We start from the raw sequence: 20,235 nt of genomic DNA, 5'->3' as shown, positions 1-20,235 counted from the left end.
GCCTATTAACATCTCATACCAGCATTAGAATTTGCTACTATTCAAACATAACTAGAGAAATTCCTTCTAAATATGAAAATCATACTGGTGGTGTTTAATCTGTTTCCTATTCTAGTCCAGAAAACCTACATATATTTTCTGTCTGGTCATATTATAAAGTTTCTTTTCTTCCCATAGAAGACATACATGGATATAAATAAGGTCATATGTTCTCTTACTTTCATTCCAGAAAACCTGACTATGCAGGAATTAATCAAAAAATATATAAAAATAGAAGATATGTACTGTTGGGAACTGTGTTTTCCTCCTAATGTATAAACCTGGAAGCATCTTTCCCAATGTTCCTCGTAAAGTGCTTATGCTGTAAATAAAGCTGAAGTTAACAGTATCATTCTGAAATATCCCATGAGGTCTCTTGAAGCTGTCCCACACTGGAATTCTGTCTGGATGGTATTTAATGAGTGAAGCTTGCTCCTTTGGTAATCAGACAGTCTCAGCTGAAGTACAGGTAGGTTGACTTCATTAGGAACAATTCTGAACCCTTACTTCAGAATTACAGGTTCTCTTCTTTTGCTGGACAGTTCTTTGTTCCCCTCGGATAGTAGAAATACCTGGGAGGGGAAAAAGTTGGTAGTTAGTATGTGTTAGAAGAAATAATTCCCCACTATTCCCAGTCACCAGGCATGGGATCAATCTTTGTACTGTCAGAAGAAAACTGATGTATAAGCATGATATCAAAGCCGAGGAACCTCAGAAGTCTATCAAAAGGAATGTTTTAGTTCAGAGTTTACAACAGGGTTTGATGCAGAAATGTCTGGGTGATATTTGATCATTTATGCTACACACAGGGAATTAGTTCATCTCATGATCCCCTGACTCAAAATTCTGACAATATTTTAGTGCTCTGTTAAGCATGTATCTACTGGATACAAAATCCCAGTAAGACAAACAGCTGTTCCTTCTTTTTACGTAATTTCCGAATGATTCATCTTAAGTAAGAGGTTTCAAATTAAATTTCAAAATTGGAGGTGACACTTTGATGAGGCTGAAGAGTTATCTTTTCTTTATGGAACACTGTGTCAGAAACATGAAGATCTGACTTTCCCTTACAGGTAAATGGAAACTCTGATAGCAAAAAGGCAGTCTTCTAGGATAAGGGACACAACTACAGTATTTAGAGGAATACCGTGCCTGTTAGTACTATAATGACGTCCTAAAATAGCTTTTATTGTATCTTACACTGCTATATCAAAACAGCTACCTATGTAACAATGTGCAATTCCTCCCCTAGCCGCAATCATGAAGGATATTTTGACACAGTTAAAAAGAATTTATCTTTGTATGGCCCTGATTTCTGAACACAGAGGCAAAACTTGTCTTCCATTTCTTAAAAAACTTTCAGATTGTCTTTCACTTAACCTAAGAATTCCCAAAAGTCCTTCCAACAGCATCTTGCTGTGACATGGAAAGGTATTGCATGCTTCTCAGCTAAACTACCCTAGGTGGACCAAACCATTGAAGAAAGCCTCAAAAAAGAGATAAATTCCTCTTTACTGCAAGTCGAAGTATTTATTTCAGAGCAGTTACATAAGACACAGGTCTGCTAGCACAAGAATGATTCCAGACTACAGTGAGCTTTCTGAACCACCTTGAGTGAGAAGGTGTCTTCTTATTTGATGTTATTTGACAGACTTTATCTATGCTTTATACAAGAACTTTGCCAAGTTGGCATCTCAGACACACAGAAGTGAGTCTCAGAGTAAATCTCTTTCTCAAACTCATAGAAAGACTTGCTTCATAACTGCAAGAGCAAATTCATCTTATCTCAGCCAAACAAGTCTGTGACGACAGATGCTTCTACTAAAAGATGGGAAGCTCATATAAGAACGTGTGAGAGCTCAGGGCATGTGATCTCTGCAAGGGACCAGAGCCATCTGCCTAGTGTTGAAAACAATCGTTCCACAGTCTAAATGCTGACAGACAGCTTCATAAACACACACTTTTTCTACAGACAGTGCGGACTTCGGGCATTTCCACTGTCAGGAGACCATTTTGCATATTTATCACTGAACTTTACCAATGACTTGGTACCTGCCAGTCAGCTGAAATTCAGGCCAGATAATGCTTCACTTTTTCCAGTCAGGAGTGAAATACACCTTGTCTCATGTCTCATTGCTAAAGAGAATCTTCAGCTGAGTGAGGTGAGAGGTTCTGCATCAGACAGTCCTACCACACGATCACATTATTTGGTACTTGCACCAGATTAATCCCTGGATCACCTCTGTGTTCTGCACAATGCAATCTCATGAATTAAAGCTAGGTTCTACCTCCAAATCTTTTAAATCCAGCAGCCCTGATACTACTCAAATCTAGTAGGCTTGTTGCTGATTGCTAGAGCAATAAACAGTGCCTGCTACAGTTCATGTCAATCTGATTCACAAGGAAAAAAAAATCCTAAAATAATAAAAAAGACTGACTTACTAACCAAAGTGGGAAAAGTTCTGGGTTTTGTTTTGTTTGGTTTTCAGTCGGTTGTTTTTGTTTGGTTTTAGTTTTTTTGTTTGGTTTGTTGTTGGTTTTGTGGGTTTTTGTTTGTTTGGGTTTGCTTGTTTTTAATGGTGTTGTAATCTTAGAAAAATGCAAATCCTTTTTCTGTGCCATTAGACTACTGTCCACCCCTGAAATGACCAGAATATTCCTGCAATTCTCTAAAAATCCAGGTAGCAGTAAGTTTTTCACACTTGGGCATCTGATTTTGACATGCACAGCTGCTATTATAATACCCTAGGATCTGAGGCATATGTTTTCTCTAGTTTATAAGTTGTTATTTCTCTAGAGCTCCACTGTATCATTAACAGGAAGTATTGGCACATGTATCTTCTGAGTACAGCCAATACTGGTGTGGCTGTACCAACTCAGCAAAAATTATGTCTCTAGCCAGCATAAAAATGTGCCATGTAACTATAAGTATGTGCAGTGGCAAAATCTATCCAGCAAGTGTCTTTTAATCCATCTCTTGGTCACACATTCCATTGTCATTGGAACACTCTATATTCATCAATGTGACAAGGATTACTCACTGCCTTACCCTAGGAGCTGGATGAAATCGAAGCTAGGATCAATTGCTACACCGTGTTTTCAGGTTGCTTCTCCTTTCTCTAATTTCTGTAGAATCTGTGATTGGGAAAGGTGGCTCAATACTCTCTCTTAGGGGAAGGACAGCTAACTCCAAAGATGTAGTGAATGATGGTCTGTGGAACAGGGCTGCATACTTACAGTGCCACACAGACCCTCAGCTGACCAACAGGTGGGTAGATCAAAGACTTGCAACCATAGATGTTTAGAAGGAAAAAAACCCCAAATTATGTACCACCAAGCTTTCACAGATGTTTTTACCTCCTTGGGGATAAGTACAGATCAACAGAATGCCGGTGTGACTCTAAAAAACATTGCTGGCCAAAACAATCTTCTTTTGTATGTAGGACATGTAAGAAGTAAGAATAAACTTGGACAACCATTTGGAGGAAGAAAACAGTTAACAGCAAATGCCAAGCAGCATTAGCAAAAAGTGATGCCAAAACAAATTACAAAGTAGCAGAGTGTCTTAAATCACCTAGATATCACTAAGTCAAAAATCCACTTCAGATTCCAGGAGCACTGGAGCTGTGTACTTTCATCTACTGTCTAGTTTGGTATGCTCTAGAACATTAAAAAACATTAACTAAGCTAAATACAAATTTGAATCCATTAATCATGTAACACAAAGAGGTGCAATAATACTGAAGATACATAGATAATGTGGTAAGAATTTGCAGACAGAAAAAGCCCCATTAACGCACTTCCATTTTCAAATGATGTACCCATGCACCATAGACCAAATACAAATGACAGCTGCCTCAAAGAGGCAACATACAGAATTTGCTGTCATTCCTGAGTTATATTTTTCCTCTGTGAATAATACCTTAAGCTATTCTTTGAGTAGTTAAAAATGTATAGCTATCATTAGAGCCAGACTTGACAGTTTTCCTCTTAATGAGATACCTCTTTCTAACTACTCCAATGGTTGCTTCTCTAAAACAGGAAAGATTGCATTGAACAAAGTTATGAAAATTGTGACAACACATCAATATATGCATTTGAATATGCAGACTGTTTCCTTCTATTCTTATTTGCATTGCAACCATTCTTTTCCTACAAAACTAATATTGAAACAACATTTCTCTCATAAACAGACCTCTGGTCACATGAGCTTGTAATGGTCTTGGCTGAGATGGAGGTAAATTTCTTCATAGCAGTTTGTATGGTGCCATGTTTTGGGTTTGTAATGAAATCAGTGTTGATTACACACCAGTGTTTCAGTTATTGCTGGACAATTCTTATACAACGTCAAGGCCTTTTTTGCTTCTCACACCACTCCACCAGCAAGCACGCTAGGAGTGCACAAGAAGTTGTTTGGGGACACAGCTGTGACAGCTGACCCCGGCTGACCAAAGGGATATTCCACATCATGTGACATCGTGCTCAGCACTAAAAACTGAGGGAAGAAGGAGGAAGGTCAGGGGAGTATGTTCAGAGTTATGGTGTTTGTCTTCCCAAGGAACTGTTAGGCGTGATGAAGACCTGCTTTCCTGGAAATGGCTGAATATCTGCCTGCAGATGGGAAGTAGCAAATTAATCTCTTAATTTGCTTTGCTTGCACACAGAGCTTTTACTTTACATATTAAACTGTCTCTATCTCAAGCAACAAGCTTTCTCACTTTTACCCTTCTGATTTGCTTCCCCATTCCACTGAGGGGGAGTGAACGAGTAGCTGTGTGGTGCTGAGCTGATTATTTGGGTTAAACCATGACAAAGCTACAGCACTCAGCTGAACACAACTCATCTGTCTGACCATTGCTATTTTTGTTTATTCATAGCTTTATTTTTCATATAACTGAATTTCTGCTTGGATTAAATCCCTTAATGGAATTCATTAAAAATAGATTTCTGCATCAATTTGGGTATTACACATCTACTTCTATACAAAAAATCATGATGAAAGTTTAAAACCAGTATTCATTGTCCTATTCATAAACAGGCTCACAAACAAGGAGCTTGCCTCTTGTGCAGTACAATATTAAAACAGATGGAGAAAAACAAAGAGTGACACAATAGATGAGAACAGAATAATTCTGAAACATTACAGGGGGATTTTTTTTATGCATGTTTACCAAATTTCTGTATAAATAAGTAATACTATTGGAGTACTGAGTCATTTCAGGAGATTAGTGATAAATGGGTACGAGTTGATTACTCAAGATAAAGCTGAGGGTCATTATCCTCAGCTGGTCATTAATCCCCATGAAATAACTGGCATTGAGATAGTAATTACTATTATAATGAAAATGGGGGGAAAAAAAAAGCATGACATTTTTCTTATGAAGCTGTCTTGGTTTCTAAAGAATTCATGTTTCATCACCCAATCCAGTTGCTTGAATCATTTTAACTTAATACAATGTTAATGCCATTGCCTCATTTAAGGTTTGATTTCCTATCATATATTCCTGGAATTCTGGGAGGCACAGCAAGGGACAACACTGATAGGAAAGACAATAAACACAAATGCCCCCAAATAAAAGAAAATAAAGAAATAATATTTTCAGAATGCTTTGTCTATAACAGGTCCTCCATGATGCAGTAAGAGATTGCATTATTATGCTATATGCTATTTAGCTGTTTGTTCTGCATTTAATAGTGCTTTTAGAAATAGCACACATGTCCCATGTTGTTCCACAGCAGGGCCTTCTGAGGACTTTTGAGTCATTGGACTTCTTTTTTTTTTTCACATTTCTGTTAGGAGAGCTAGAAACTTATTATGGGCAGAAGGGAAATCAATTTGTTTCCAGAAAGAAACACCATATTTCTGTTTCCATTGTGAAAGCCCCATACATGCGGCATCATTACAACTTCTCATCTTAGAAACTGGGAAACATGAACTAAAATATTTTAAAATAAGCTAAGAAAGTTGAAAAATAGGTGTATTACCCCATAAATTCCAAAACAAGATACAAATATTCATTACTCTTAGTACTTTTTTCCAAAGCTTTTCTGTGAACACTTTTCTAAGAAGGGGATCCTAGGAATGTACCAAGGATGTACCAAGCTTCTGCTGGAAAATCTGCAGTTGCTTCTGAAATGTTTCACTGCATATCAAAGTAAGAAATTTGAGCAAGACCCAAAACAGTTTCATGCAAGAAAGGCTGATAGGATGTTGCTCTGAGGCCTGCAAACCAAATTCTGTGTGGTGGAAAAGAAACAGATAACAGTGGACACTGATAAGTGACTTGCAATGCAGCCTGAGAGAGTGATTTGCCCTTCTAGCTTGCTTAAGCTGTTTGGAGAGTTAGAAGCAAAACCTAATGGTGCATGTCTGCTAGCCAAATGAATCATTCAACACTGGACAGCTATCAAAACTGGACTGCTTGGCTATTTGGAGAGAGAGTGAGAAGGAAATAGAAAAAAAAAAAAAAGAGAAAAAAAAGTTCTGAAAGGCTCAGAATGGCATTGAGCAAGAGCATACTTTAGAGAATACAGTAAGTCCTCTGGAAATAGAGACACGCTTTTGTCAGCCAAGGCCCAAACATGGTCTGTCAATTTTCTGGAAGAGCCATCCAAATAGGAAGACATTTGGGGGTAGAACATTGTCTGGAAAAGAAGTAATGTAATAGTGACAGGGGAACAAAGCAAAATTATGCATCACAGCAGGTAATAGGATTCAAAAGCATAGAGAAAAATCAAGGACATGTATTGTTGCTGGTGACAGATCAACAACTGGGTTGCTGTACGACTATTTTGTATCTGCCAGCTAAAGCCAAGACATGCCTGAGTGACAGACACACATGCAATGCAGTCAGCCAAAATCTACAATAGCTTGTTACATGCACATGTTAACCATTATAAGCAAGAAGAAAAAAGAATCAAATTTAGACAACATACTTCTAAATTTCTAAGGATACTGTACCTATAAGGAGATTTCACTCCATTCCTTTCACCCACTCCAAAATCTTTGCCTTTGCTCCAAGTCCCATGAACAAAGCACAAAACAACACTGACTGTGGATAATGTATCAGCATTGCTGAAGAAGCAGCGTAACTCAGGGGAAACACAATGTGACTTCCACTATGCTCCTGGGAAAACCAGGTACATAACACATCCACCAATGTGAAGAAGGATGCTGAGCATTCACTGGCCTCCTCCAGACCTTATGTATGTGTGAAAATGGACCGCTTGCTCTTTTCCCCATTTCCTTCTGCTGGATGAACATAGCATAGAGAACACCTAATAATAAGAACACCTAACACTGTCCCGTGTGGCTAGGAAGCATATTCTCTTATGTCTCCTCTAAAACAAAATTTCCAAAAATGTATAAAAATAACTTAAGATTCTAAAGAACAACTACTCTCCAGGGAATTTCAGCACAGCAGCAAAATAAGTAGCCCTGAATAAATTAGGAAAAAAACAGAATGTTAATTATTTTACTGCTGTTAGTCTCATGCATTTCTGTGGCATTCCTGTGTTACATGTTGAAAACACTAGCATATTTTCCTGCAATCTTTAAGCATCCTTCACATTTCAGCAATTACTTTTACAGCATTAGGACACAAGGGAATGGAACGAAGCTGCATCAGGGAAGTTCAGATTGGACACTAGGAAAAGGATCTTCACTGAGAGGGTGGTCAGTCCCTGGAACAGAGTCCCCAGGGCAGTGGTCATGGTACCAAGCCTGCCAGATGTCAAGGAGAATCTGGACAACACTCCTAGTCACATGGTTTAGTTTTAGGAGTTTTAGGTGGTGCTGTGAGGAGCAGGGAGTTGGACTCTATGATCCTTATGGGTCCCTTCAATTGAGATATTCTGTGATTCTACGATTTCCACTAATAGAAATCTTATTTTTATAGTAGCTTGTGTAAAATACTCAAGTCCATATTCAGCACACACCTGTTTACAGTTAATTGCAGTAAGATGCTTTTTGCCAGTCTGTTTGTGAGATAAATATCTACACAGCGACAGCAGCTACAGCTCATTTATTCATTTATAATGAGTCACTAGATCTTGATGTTAAAAATGAGAGCCTTTTTCTTCTTCTTCTTTTTTTTTTTATAAGTTGTGTGATATTTTTTTCTACAGAAAATTTAAAATACTTGAAAACAATTATAAACAAATTTGTTAGACCTCATGGCTGCAAAAGTGATTTGTAAACATGATTCAAGTATACCCTGAAGGTGTAAAGAGTGTATTATTATTGTATTTTGGGAGTGCTGAATCATGATTTTTCAATACTTACAGCTGCAGCTGCAAGGCACTTGTAAGCTGGAATTCCAGTTTAATGAGTACCTATAAAAACATTCAGACTAACATTTGAAACCTCTCAAGCTAGAATCAATCTATACAGAAAAGTTTGCAGAGATAATAAATAACAAAAAAATACCACTGAGACACCACAAGCTATAAATTCTTAAAACCTCTTAATAGATGTATGAGGGAGTGGGGGGGGGGGGGAGGAGGAGGGGTGGCTGGGTGCATGTTTGTTCCTTTGTTTTAGAAAATATAACTGCAGTCTTCCAGGCTTTATAATGTTGTTTACTGCAAAGACAGGGAACTTACTTGATGGAAGTAGTAACATTTTGCACTAAAGCATATCTGAAACAATAAAGAACAGGCTAGCAGGTAAAAAGAATGAGAAATGCTAAGCTTATGTTGTGGACTATAATGATTTTTTTCATGTATTTTCTTTCTTGTGTTCCTCAATGGTTTCCTGTAGGCAAGTCATACCATCTCCAGGACAAGGCATTTGTCCAATTTCAAAGACCATTGAATTTTTTTCACCTCCTGCAATTTTGTGCTAGCAACCACTTATTCTCCTTGTGCTGTACTCAAATGTTTTACTAAATTTGTCAGCTTTATCCTTTCAACCTTGTAATGGTAGAGTATTATAATAAAACACAATTCTATTTAAATGAAACTTTTGTTCAGCTGTGGTTTTATATGGGAAAAATGAGAGGAAACTGCTGCCAAACTTGTATGACTCTATGATCTGATTGAAGAAAACAGATATGACCAAAAAGACCTGCTTAGATTAGCTAACATGTCCCACATACATTTCTTGCAGTCCATGCATCCATGTGTTATAATCCACCGTGTACTGCACTACGTTTAAAGTGAAATTGCAATCACATAAATAGACAGATGATACATTCGGAATCAGCACATCATAATTAACTTTTTCTTTTCAAATTGAACACTCACCTGTTAGAAGAGAAATTGTAGTAACCACTTTCCTCTAGAACCTCTTCAATTAGAGTCTACAAGACAAAAGAAATGAATTTCAGGAAATTATCTTTATTAAAAATAATAAATCAATACATAGAGGTATATTTAGAGCTTACCTGCAAGTGTTCATATGTCATCCCTTCTGCTACGTCATAAGTGCCAACAATACCTTGAAGTAAAAGGCAAGTAACATTATACTACTGAATTTGGGAGTTATGCTCCCTCATCGGATTCTTAGCAATTCCACTACAAATATAATGACAAGAGAGATGCTTAATTATTAGCAGCTTATTTCACCAACCACAATGACTCCCTGCGAAAGTGGGAGTCATCTTATGGCATGACGTGAACATTTTAGGTACGCAATGTTATCACATTATGAAAGAGTTCTAACTGATGGAAAATATTTTAAATACTTAATGTAACAGAACACAGAAATGCAACATTCTTATTCTTCCCCACTGACAATTTACAGTGGAAAGGGCACACAAGAGATTAAAAAATCATGGATATTGAGCATCTGAACAAATTGCATTGCTGTCTCTGGCAACAAAATAAAGCTCATTTAAAAGGTAATTGTTAGGGACTCATTTCCTACTCAAATATCACCCTTAACACCTAGTATTATTTTTGGGTTTTGGAATAAGCTGTGGAACATATGCTAGTTTCAAAAGAAAGGCCAGCAAAAGCAAAGTTTTCCACTCTTGTTTCTGGCGCCACAGTTTTTAATGCTACTACGTCCTCTAGTCCATAGATTGCAATATAGCTTTTCCTGTATTTGGAAGAATGGAAATTGCACAAATACCAAATTACAGACTGCACATTTCCCTTATGTCCATTGCACAAAGAGGGATATGATGAAACAAGTCTCTGAACTAGGAACTGTGGTTCCCCACCCTGGACAATGCCAGTGATGGCAGGTTTGAATAAAGATGGAGTTCATGATTTGTCACACTGAGTATCACTAGACCAAATGTATTTGATACTATTAATTTTCTAAAGCATATATATACTTTACATTATATAGATGTGGCATAGCATGTAGCATTTCCCTCCTCAAGTTTGTAGGGCTTGATCCAGCTAGGTAATTCAATAATCAGAGTATAACTGTTTCAAACATGACAGAAGAAGAAAACAGGGTTTAAATAGAGTTTCTTTAAAAATCATGTACAAGGACAAGAAAATCCTAAGTAGGACACTTTCAGTTAAAATAATTTCTATTGATTTTTATGGAGGAACCATGTGCTATTTACATCTTTGATATTTCTTTGTCATTCCAAAGTATACTCTCTTAAATCAGCAGAATGTTACATCAATGGTAAACTGCATATCTTACCAGGAATTAAACAAAACAAACAAACCAAAAAATACTGATAATGAAAATCAGTATAGTCAACATAACTTTACTGTCTTTGAAGACAGACCTTAGTTAGAGCAGCAATTCCTTCTGCTTTGCTACCATACACTTCATCAGAAACATATATGCCACTACAGAGATTTTGTTGCTTTCTTTACCTTTTCTATCATCTGGAAGCAATGTATTTCCACCTGGAGAGAGAAGTAGCAGATGCCAATCTGCTGTGAAGAAGTTGGGCTCAATCAATTCAGGAGAACCTTGCAGCAGCTGGGGAAGAAAACAAAACAAAACAAAACAAAAGCAAAGGACAAACTTCAGACTCTCATCAGGCACCCCTTCCTATGTTTCCCAGTTCAATCAAAAGTCAAAGGAGACTTCAATGCTTTTTAGATGAATGAAAAAGTGGTGAACACAACTATGAACATCCTACATCTCTACAGAAACACTGACTGAATGTTGCAAGCTGCCGATCTGCACTTGGTGTAAAGCACTGAGTTCTCTAGACTGTCTGAACAAAATGTCATAGACTATACATTTCTATGAAGACAAACAGAGAAGTGCATCCCCTTGAGCCTAGGGCAGAAACAGCCAATTACTCTGATTTTCAAAACTGAGGGCTTGAAGCAAAATTGTTAGTCCATATTCAAGTGATACGATTCCCATTAGAGAGATTCCAGCACTTCTGAGACCTTAAAGTCAGTTCAGCTACTTGATTATGTGAACAAGGCTATTGCCATTAAACTTAAAACATCTAGTTTTGAAAATATCCAATGGTTAACAACTCTGACATGAAAATATCTTTGTGGGCAGGAGAGAAATTCCAGTTGTGCATTTCTGCATCATGTTAACACTTTTACAGTTACAGAAACAGAATATCTGTTGTTGGAAGACCTTTACCCCACCACTGATCAGTGCAGAAATCTTTTTGTCTCTTATTCTAATTAGGTTTTCTAATTCAACATAGTTAAAAATCCATCATTTTAAAGTTTTATTTGCAGAAATTGCACAGCCTCTAACAACGCTTGCTGGAAGAGTTTAACTTAATTATTTTCCCTAGATTCTTCTTATTATCTCTAAATGATGTCCATGTTATCCAACTTATTTATAATGGTGATTTTGGTAAAATATGTACAATTTATTCACTGATGCTTATCAATTCTCCATCTTTCTAACTGCGCTTTTTGTTGCTGCTTTGTATTAATAGTTCCTGTAACTACTTCCTTCAAGGTAGAAGTGCCTAGTATTTGCATTCATCATTTCAAACATCTTCAGTTTACCACAATTTACTTCTGAAATAGTGTATTTCTTCCCTTTTCTTCAGGTTTAAATCCAGCGGTTTTGAAACTAACTCAATTTTACAGTTGATAACATTTATAAATAAATAGGTTCCTTTATTTCTAGGTATTTGAAAATGAGGTGAGCACTTCCTTTTTCTTACCATATATTTGGGCATCCTTTCCTGAAAACATTGACTCAATACACATTTAGCAAAAACTTGCTTAGATTTAATATTATGGCCAAAATACAGGAATATTTTAACATAAACTACAGTTTGATTTACATGACAGCAAACTGGAATGAAACTGAGGCTCAGAGAGAGGCACCTTTAAGTATCTTCCAAATGTACTACCAATCTGAATACTAAGTAGCCACCTTCTGTGGAGCTTAAGCATTTCAGATTAATTATTATAAAAGTACAGGAAGGATTTAGCATTTGGAGTCAGTCCATCCCATAGCAAACAATAACTTAGAAGACTCAGTTCAAGTAGGTGACAATCAAGTTAGATTACACAGGGGAATTACGTGATAAGAAATTATTTGTCATGAAATTTTAGATACCGTAACATACCTAATAACTGCTTTGTTATCAATTAAAAAATAAAATATCTTAGCTTCACAGTCTCCCACAATACACAGATGTGAGGATGTCATTTTCAGATCCTCTGCTGACTACAGTCTTCTCAGGAGATTTTGCAGGAACATTTAGAAGCTCTGATATTAATTGTGACCTCTTTCTCTGTCGGAAAGGACCCAGCATGTCATTGGAAAACAAGCAGGCATGGTTCTTTAGTCATGCCATTCTTGCAAATCTGTGGTATTTTTAAATGATGACAATAAACTGTTCCTGACACACTATGCAACAATGGGACAATGTATACTACATTCAAGACATTCTGGGACAGTTTTAGTAGGAATACATGCCAAAACATGTATAATACTGTGAAACTAATAGTAAATTAAGAAGAGCTCACATAAGTTAAGAGCTTATATAATCTTTATCAGCCTTTGCCACAAAAAGTTACATTTTCCTTTCTCTTCTCTTTCGGAGCTCTGATGAGATGAAGTCTGATTTTGCATATGAGCAGCTAGTAGGTCCTTCCCATTTATCAAAAGTGTTCTAATGATCAAAAACAAACTTGAAACCAATCTGTAGAAGCTGCTTACTTAAGAAGCCTCCATATTTTCCAAATAAAGGATAGCTAGAGAACATTCTAAATATTTCCTTTTAAAAATGGAATCTTACACTCATATCTTTGTGATATTAATATCAATAGCTTAATTCAAGTAGAAGAAAAGTTGATCATAGGTAGTAATTGGTGTACTACACCTTCTTCATTTCTGATTTCAGATTACAGGGATTGCTCTGCTGACTGAAGAGGCACTTCTTGAATCTCTCAATGACCCTCCTTTTCAAGTTGCATTGCAAAGCTGGAGGAAGCTATACAAAACAAAGAAACAGATGTTTTCACTGCTCAGATACACCTCCCATAAAAATGACCTAATCAGTAGCACCATTGTTGAAAGAAGTAGCTATAGTGCAAAAAGAAAAATATGGTAATAAATAACAGTATAAGACTTGATTTAATGGAACATTATAATAATGCTCCTAAGTTTGACCATCCTATTAGTCTCACTCCCTTTAGCCTTGAATGTAAATATCATAATAAGCCTAATGCAGGTAATACTAGATTTGGTACCATGATCAATGTGCCAGTATTTGAGACATTTTTCTGCAGACAAAGCCCATGGAACATCGGTGTAGATTTAATGTGGGCTATAATGAGTGACTCCAGCTGAAATTAATGAAATTCGTAGACCTTCATTCAATGTGTGTAGAAACTGGGAATGTTTCTCATGGCTTCGACATGCTCTTTTAAGGTCCTTATGTACATCTCAACACAATTCAGAATGTGACTTTTGCTAGAGGAAATTTTCATTTCACTAGGCTACAAAGGAAAACTGTACACTTTTTCTCCTGTGTTTTGTGGTTGAGAAAGTACATATCTTTCAACTACATTTGCAAAAGAAAAGCACGCATCACACTTTATTGTGTATTAAGGTCTTCAATCAACAGTTCAAAGGAGGTCTCTTCCTTTGCTCTTTAAGATTTTAAAACCATTTTTATGCTCCAACAGTAAATGTAAAGCTTTAGATGTTGGTCACTGCAACAACACCAACCCAGTCTGATAACAGTTCTATGGTATGTACTACTTTTGGAAGGATGTCCTATGCTGTTTCTGTATAGCTGTTTATACATGCAGAGCATGTTTATAAAACCATTATTTTCTACCCTTTAGTACTGAGTTTATAATCACATCACTTATGTAAATTCTCAAAGTGCCACTCCATTGAATGCAGGAAGCTTTCTGACTGCACAAGGCAGGTTGGACCACTAATGATTCACATTCAAACACAGTCACAGTACACATTATAAAGACTTTTTTTTTCCCATTTGAACAAATTACTGCTCCAAGATGGCTACAAATCTGCAACGGCTATATTGGCCTCACAGGAGTCCTCATTTGCTCTGGCAAACCAGGGATCAAGGTTACATCACAAGCATAAAAAAAATTCATCAGACAGCTGGTTGCATAAAGTTTTAAAGTAGTACCTGCATTACAGGTACTACTCCCTTTTAATGCAGATAATGCCTTATACATATGATTCAAGTCAGATGTTGAATGTTCCTTAGCCTGTGAGTAAAAAAAATAATGCCTGCCAGATACTTTATAAACTACGTGCCACTGCAATGAGCTGCGTGCAGTTAAGGTACCATGGGTGTCCTGGGATATTCTGAAGCAAAGGTGGTAAAGGACAAGTCCACTGCATGAGAAACCCGGAGTTGCCTCAGGCAATAGTCTTCAATTTTAGCTTTTGTTTTAATGAAAACAGATGTCAGATCAGAAAAAAAAAAAAAAAAAAAAAAAAAAAAAAAAAAAAAAAAGGCCCAGGATTTACATAATATTCTTTTTACTTTTAAAGCTTTCTCTTACATTGTTTTCCAGAGTTCACTCTGGTTCTTGTTCCCATGGAAACTGGATTGGGAAGGCTGCTGGCAACCAAGAACTAACAGGCAAGAACTCTCCCTTGTAAACTTCAGTTTAGAATTGTCAGCTGAAATACTCAGAGTATTAGAAAACAGCTCTTTATTATAAAAAATATTGTACCTTAGAGTTTTAAGAATATAAACAGGTACAGGAGAAGCAGATAGCACACAGTGAATAAGTGCAGGAATGGATCCTGTTTTTTCTGCCTTCCAATTCCAAAACCACCCGACACCAAAACCATTGAAGTTCTTATTAATGCTTCAGTGGCCAATTCTGAGTCTTTGAGTGGCTGTTAGTTCTCAGTTATTAGGCATCTATGTTATGGTAACTTGCATTAATTGGTAGGGCACTTAAGAAAACCTTCAATAGAGAGGGTAGGTTTACTAATGAGCATCTTGGACACCTGATGTAGCATGTAAAGATTGAACTGCCTCATTTCCTTTAGCAGGTGAAGGAGATAATTCTTGCAATAAGTTCAATAAATTCCAATTATTTTAAATAACAATTGTTTTCTTTGTCCTTGGTGACTTATTTCCTGTATTACCTGTTTTGATAACTCTCACAGTTTAAAAAAAAAAGGCAAAATAAACTCAAGTTCAATTATGCTATTCTGCTTTAAACACACACATACAAATATGCCTCAGCAATCTGAAATCCCCTGAGGTGATAAAAATCACCTTCCAAATACAAACATTTCATTTTGAAAAATACGAAGACGTTTACTTAATAATAGCAAACTTTGCAAGTAACTGAACGGCAACCATCTTTCTGGAGAATAAAGAGGCTCCTGTCACATTTTTAGTTGAGAGTTCAATGCAAATTTATATCAACTCCATTTTTGCTCTGAAGAGAGCATGAAATAACTTTAGCTCTCTTTCACTATGAAAGAGTTGAACTTAATTTCAAGTTTGAAAAAATCTGATATTCCAAAATATTTAACATATTTAAGATTTGAAATATTGCACTAGAAATCTCAATAAATTATTACTGTTTATTTATAATAAAAATTATTACTTAGAAGTTATTTAGAAATTATTGCTACAGAGAAGAGCATTTTATATACTCTCCATGTCAGTATATGATATTAAGTCACTTAAAATATTCATACTGCTGGCATAGCAGAATGTTGTAAAAATAATTTACTGTACAATCCATTTTTCTGAGGTGAGCCAATGGATTTTTTTCATATGACTCAATTATTGCCATCCTCCACATACTAATATTCAAGGTTAGTCTTTATTTAAATGTTATATTTTTAAAGCATCCTGCCATCTGCAAAAATGTCAAGTTCTGTTGTTTTTAAAGAACAGTGACTAAATTAGCAGCACTTTGCAGTACCATCATTTTGACAACAGCAAATAACTGAAGTATAGAATGTCAGAAGCAACAGTAATGCATACTTGAGTGATGAAGATAATTTTGTGCAGCTGAATAAGAATCTGCTGAACAGGGTCACTGATCTGACGCACCTTCCGCTGTGATACAGCAATTCCTGCCGATGCTGTAGAGGACAACAGTAAAATCAGGAGGACAGCTCATTTTGTTGCCTTAATATATAAACAGCATACACTGTTTAAAACCTGTAGGTGTAAATATTAAGTTTAAATGCATGACTTGGTTTTCCAGTAATGCTGGGAACAACAGAAAAAAAGGATAATAGAAAAACTTAAAAGACTAGACCAGTGGTGTCAAACTCATTTTCACCAGGGGCCACATCAGCCTCACGGTTGCCTGCAAAGGGCCGAATGTAATTTTAGGGCTCTATAAATGTAGAAGCAGTTACATTTATAAACCGGTGAAAATGAGTTTGACACCCCTGGGTTAGACAATGTAATTGATAATGGGTTTCAAAAGAAAAATCCCTTTCTCTGACTCACTTCTAAGTTACTCTAAGAGAAAAGAAGTATTAATGTAATTCACTAATTATAAAAGTTTTCCCACATTTATTCAAAAGGAAATGTAAACATATAATAAGTGGAATTTTCTCATTTTAACTTTTTTTTTTTTACATAAACTAACATACACTATATTTTTTATATATTTTGATGTTATGAAATTTATTTTCATTTTACCCTAAGTATTATAACAAAATGTCTGATGTGGACCATTTGGCAAAAAAAATTATTAAAATATATTTTCATGTTGCCTTATAGTGATGCGTGTTGCTTTATCACAGCTACTTTTTGTTTCCAACATCTAGCAAGAGCATGTTTTGAGAGAAACCTCAAGAAAATGTGCAAAAAGCTATGAATCCCTTGGGCCTTCTTTACTTCGCATGAGAAAATTAGTGGTTTCTGTTCTTTGTCATGAATTTCTCCACACTAAAGATCACCCTATTTAAAGGACATATTGATGAAGACTGTGGAAAGGACCCATTATCAGCATTCTCCATGATCAAAATGACACCACCATAAAGTGTGAAAATGGTATTTTTCATGTTTAGAATAAAAGGACATCAATGGTAAGGAAAAACTAACGCTGTAAAAATTCCTTTCCCTACAAAGGAAAGAATAGAGACAATTGCTTTGTATTACAGACTGTATATTACTTTGGCTTGTAGATTATATAAGAATAGAGTGTTGATCTGTGAATATAAGTGAAAGTGGGTTTTAACACCCTTTAAACACAAATCTAGTTAGATATTGATAGAAAAATGCATGAAGTTAAGCAAACCACAAAATGGGCTTATGAAAACCAGAACATATTAACACAGATTCAATTTCCATGTATATATGCACGTAACTATGAGCTATGCACGTTACATATACACTATATATAATTGTATTTCCCCGCCCCTGCCATGTTATATGGCATACAAAGTTGGCCTGTTTGAAGAAAATTACTAAAGTTTTGAAATAAAATATTTTATCAGTTTTGAAAACTTCTGTTTCTTAATACATCTCCCTATCATTTCTCTAAGCATTAACATTTCAAGTAGACCTATACATTAGACAGATCAGGAGATAAAATATTCTTTAACTAATTACTAAGAAGAGATCACAAAGATGGAGATTGGCAATAAGAAACTATTGGCACTTCAAGAAAATAACTTCACTACAAGTTCTTTCTAATATTTTCTTCTAAAGCAGATATTGAAATAAGCTGTGTGTTTGTGTTGTTTTATACTTCTGTGCTTAACTATTTAACTGAGTATTCAAATATGATCTTTGCTAAAAAGTATCCATCATACTCAAGGACAATGACACTACATTTTGTACTACCAAGCCTGAAGTAAGGATGAGAGTCAGTTTGGAATTAAAAGGAAAACTATTATTTAAGAATACTGCAGTACATCAAACACTTGGATTCCTCTGATCATTTTTATTAGATTATTGTTGATTTTATCTAGATAAGTGAATATTAATTATTATAAGGAGCAAGAAAGCAGAATTTTTGTTATCTTATGAAAACAGTGAGTAGGTGTAAACCTGTTTCTCTTCCTCTAAAGCTAGATTACCATCCTCTGTCAAGTAAATCCATGTACATAATGTACATAAAAGCACTGCATTTTCTTTCAGCAGAATAAATTTAACACAATTTTAACCTGTTCATTTACCTCTATGTGTTAAGATCGGATTAAAAAGAAAAAAACAGCTATGTGAAAATATTTAGCTCTTAGCATCAAGAAAAACCTAATTTACCAGCAAATAATATCAAATATCCATGCATTTTTTCTTGCCATATTCAATGAGATATTTGAAAAATACTAGCCAAAGGTAGCTTGATAAAAAGCAAAACCAAATTCACTTGACTACCTAAATGAGTGAGCATTACTTAAAATTTACCAGGCACAGTAAACTCAGCACCAATTTGTGGATATTATACTTAAAAGATTGACTATATTTTCTTAACTAAAGAGCATTATGAACTTACCTATTGAACTGAAAAAAAACACATGATAATTTATTTGTATTTCATGGAATAATTTTAATTCCAGCCATAAGAACCAATAGGGAAATATTGCTATTAAGCTTTAGGTGATTTAACAGAATTAGGACACGAAAGTAAATATTATGTATTCTACAAAGTGCAGAGTTACAAAATATCATTCAGATTTAAAACAGAACAATTAAAACAAACATAAAAGCTTGATTTGTATTTACCTAGTGCTCCTCTATCATGCTTTGCCTGCTGAGAAAGAGTGTAGAACCAAAACTAAATCAGATTCTTCAATTTTTATGCGGTAAATCAGTCGTTATTTATTATTTTAATCTTGTGGTTTTTTAAGCCATACACACTGTCAGACCCAGAGATGAAATAAAAGCTTACCAGCAGACTGCCACTATAAAACACTTAGTGTATCACTACAGAACATCAGTTAACAAAATCATCTTCCCAGGTTGAGTGTTAGACCTGGAAGCTAAGCAAAGAGCTTAGCTCCAAATACTGCACTTCAGCCAGCAGCCCTGTATCTCTCTGAAATACTGTTATCTCTAAACTATACTCCAGAGGCTAATTTAGATCCATATACTAAAATTTCCTCATACAGAAACACCTTGAGGATCATAAAGTGTTATGTACAGATTTACGTCCACCTAAGCTTCTTTTTGCAAAGTGATCTGGTGTCGATCTGGTGTCAAGAATGAAAACTTTACTGAGATCAAGATGAAATCCAAATACCTAAATTAATTAGCTCACAAGCGAACTATTATAACTTTTTTTCCAGTTGAATTTCTGGGCTGGCTATTTTAACAAGAAGTAGAAGAGAGACATTCACAAACCAAAGTGTCTAGGGGCCAACCAGATCTGAGCTGTGCTCTCACAGCACACAAAGAAATATAGAAACCGTCATTCTCTGACATAGAGAGACACATTTCTAGTGGGATCAGGAAGATAATTACATCATTGCTACTGTTTGATTTTTTTGTGGCAATGCCTTTTGGCATTTGGGTTGAGAGGGGCAATTGAAATTTGGTTTGACATTTTTCCCTAAGTCTCCTCTTAATAAAATCAATAAGAGGGAAACAAGTCTTGCATTTTCCCTGAGCCACTTAAGGAGGAATTTAGCTTGGTCTTTGTGCTCAAGGTGAAAGTTCAAGCCATGCTATAATAATCTAAAATATTACATGCCATGAGAAAAACTAGTTTGATTTAGTTTGTTCTGACACATTTTCACCTCACTACCAACTGTTTCAATACTGCTATAATCTATCCTGTTACAACCTAGGAATCTTCAGTTTTTGTTAGGACACTGATAAAAACTTTATTTCCTTGGCACGTCACCTTTTTCACTGCTCCCTG

General features: G+C 35.7%; 1 protein-coding gene across 1 annotated transcript in view; it reads right to left on the bottom strand.

Annotated features, from left to right (window-relative positions):
- Window positions 1-553: 553 nt before the first annotated feature.
- Window positions 554-20,235, bottom strand: part of NEK10 (NIMA related kinase 10) — a gene marked incomplete at both ends in the record, with an annotated part of 91,049 nt that continues 71,367 nt past the window's right edge. Inside the window, 6 exons of the mRNA XM_080339512.1 lie at window positions 554-611; window positions 9,286-9,341; window positions 9,426-9,478; window positions 10,825-10,933; window positions 13,275-13,385; window positions 16,395-16,495. Of these exons, the coding sequence (XP_080195638.1) occupies window positions 554-611; window positions 9,286-9,341; window positions 9,426-9,478; window positions 10,825-10,933; window positions 13,275-13,385; window positions 16,395-16,495 (488 nt within the window). The remainder of the gene's footprint in view (window positions 612-9,285; window positions 9,342-9,425; window positions 9,479-10,824; window positions 10,934-13,274; window positions 13,386-16,394; window positions 16,496-20,235) is intronic.

This window comes from Nesoenas mayeri (genome assembly GCF_963082525.1).
Source record: "Nesoenas mayeri genome assembly, chromosome: 2".
In the NCBI taxonomy this organism is placed as follows: domain Eukaryota; kingdom Metazoa; phylum Chordata; class Aves; order Columbiformes; family Columbidae; genus Nesoenas; species Nesoenas mayeri.
The sequence above is the reverse complement of the archived record's forward strand: the minus strand, read 5'-3'. Positions and strand labels throughout refer to the sequence as shown.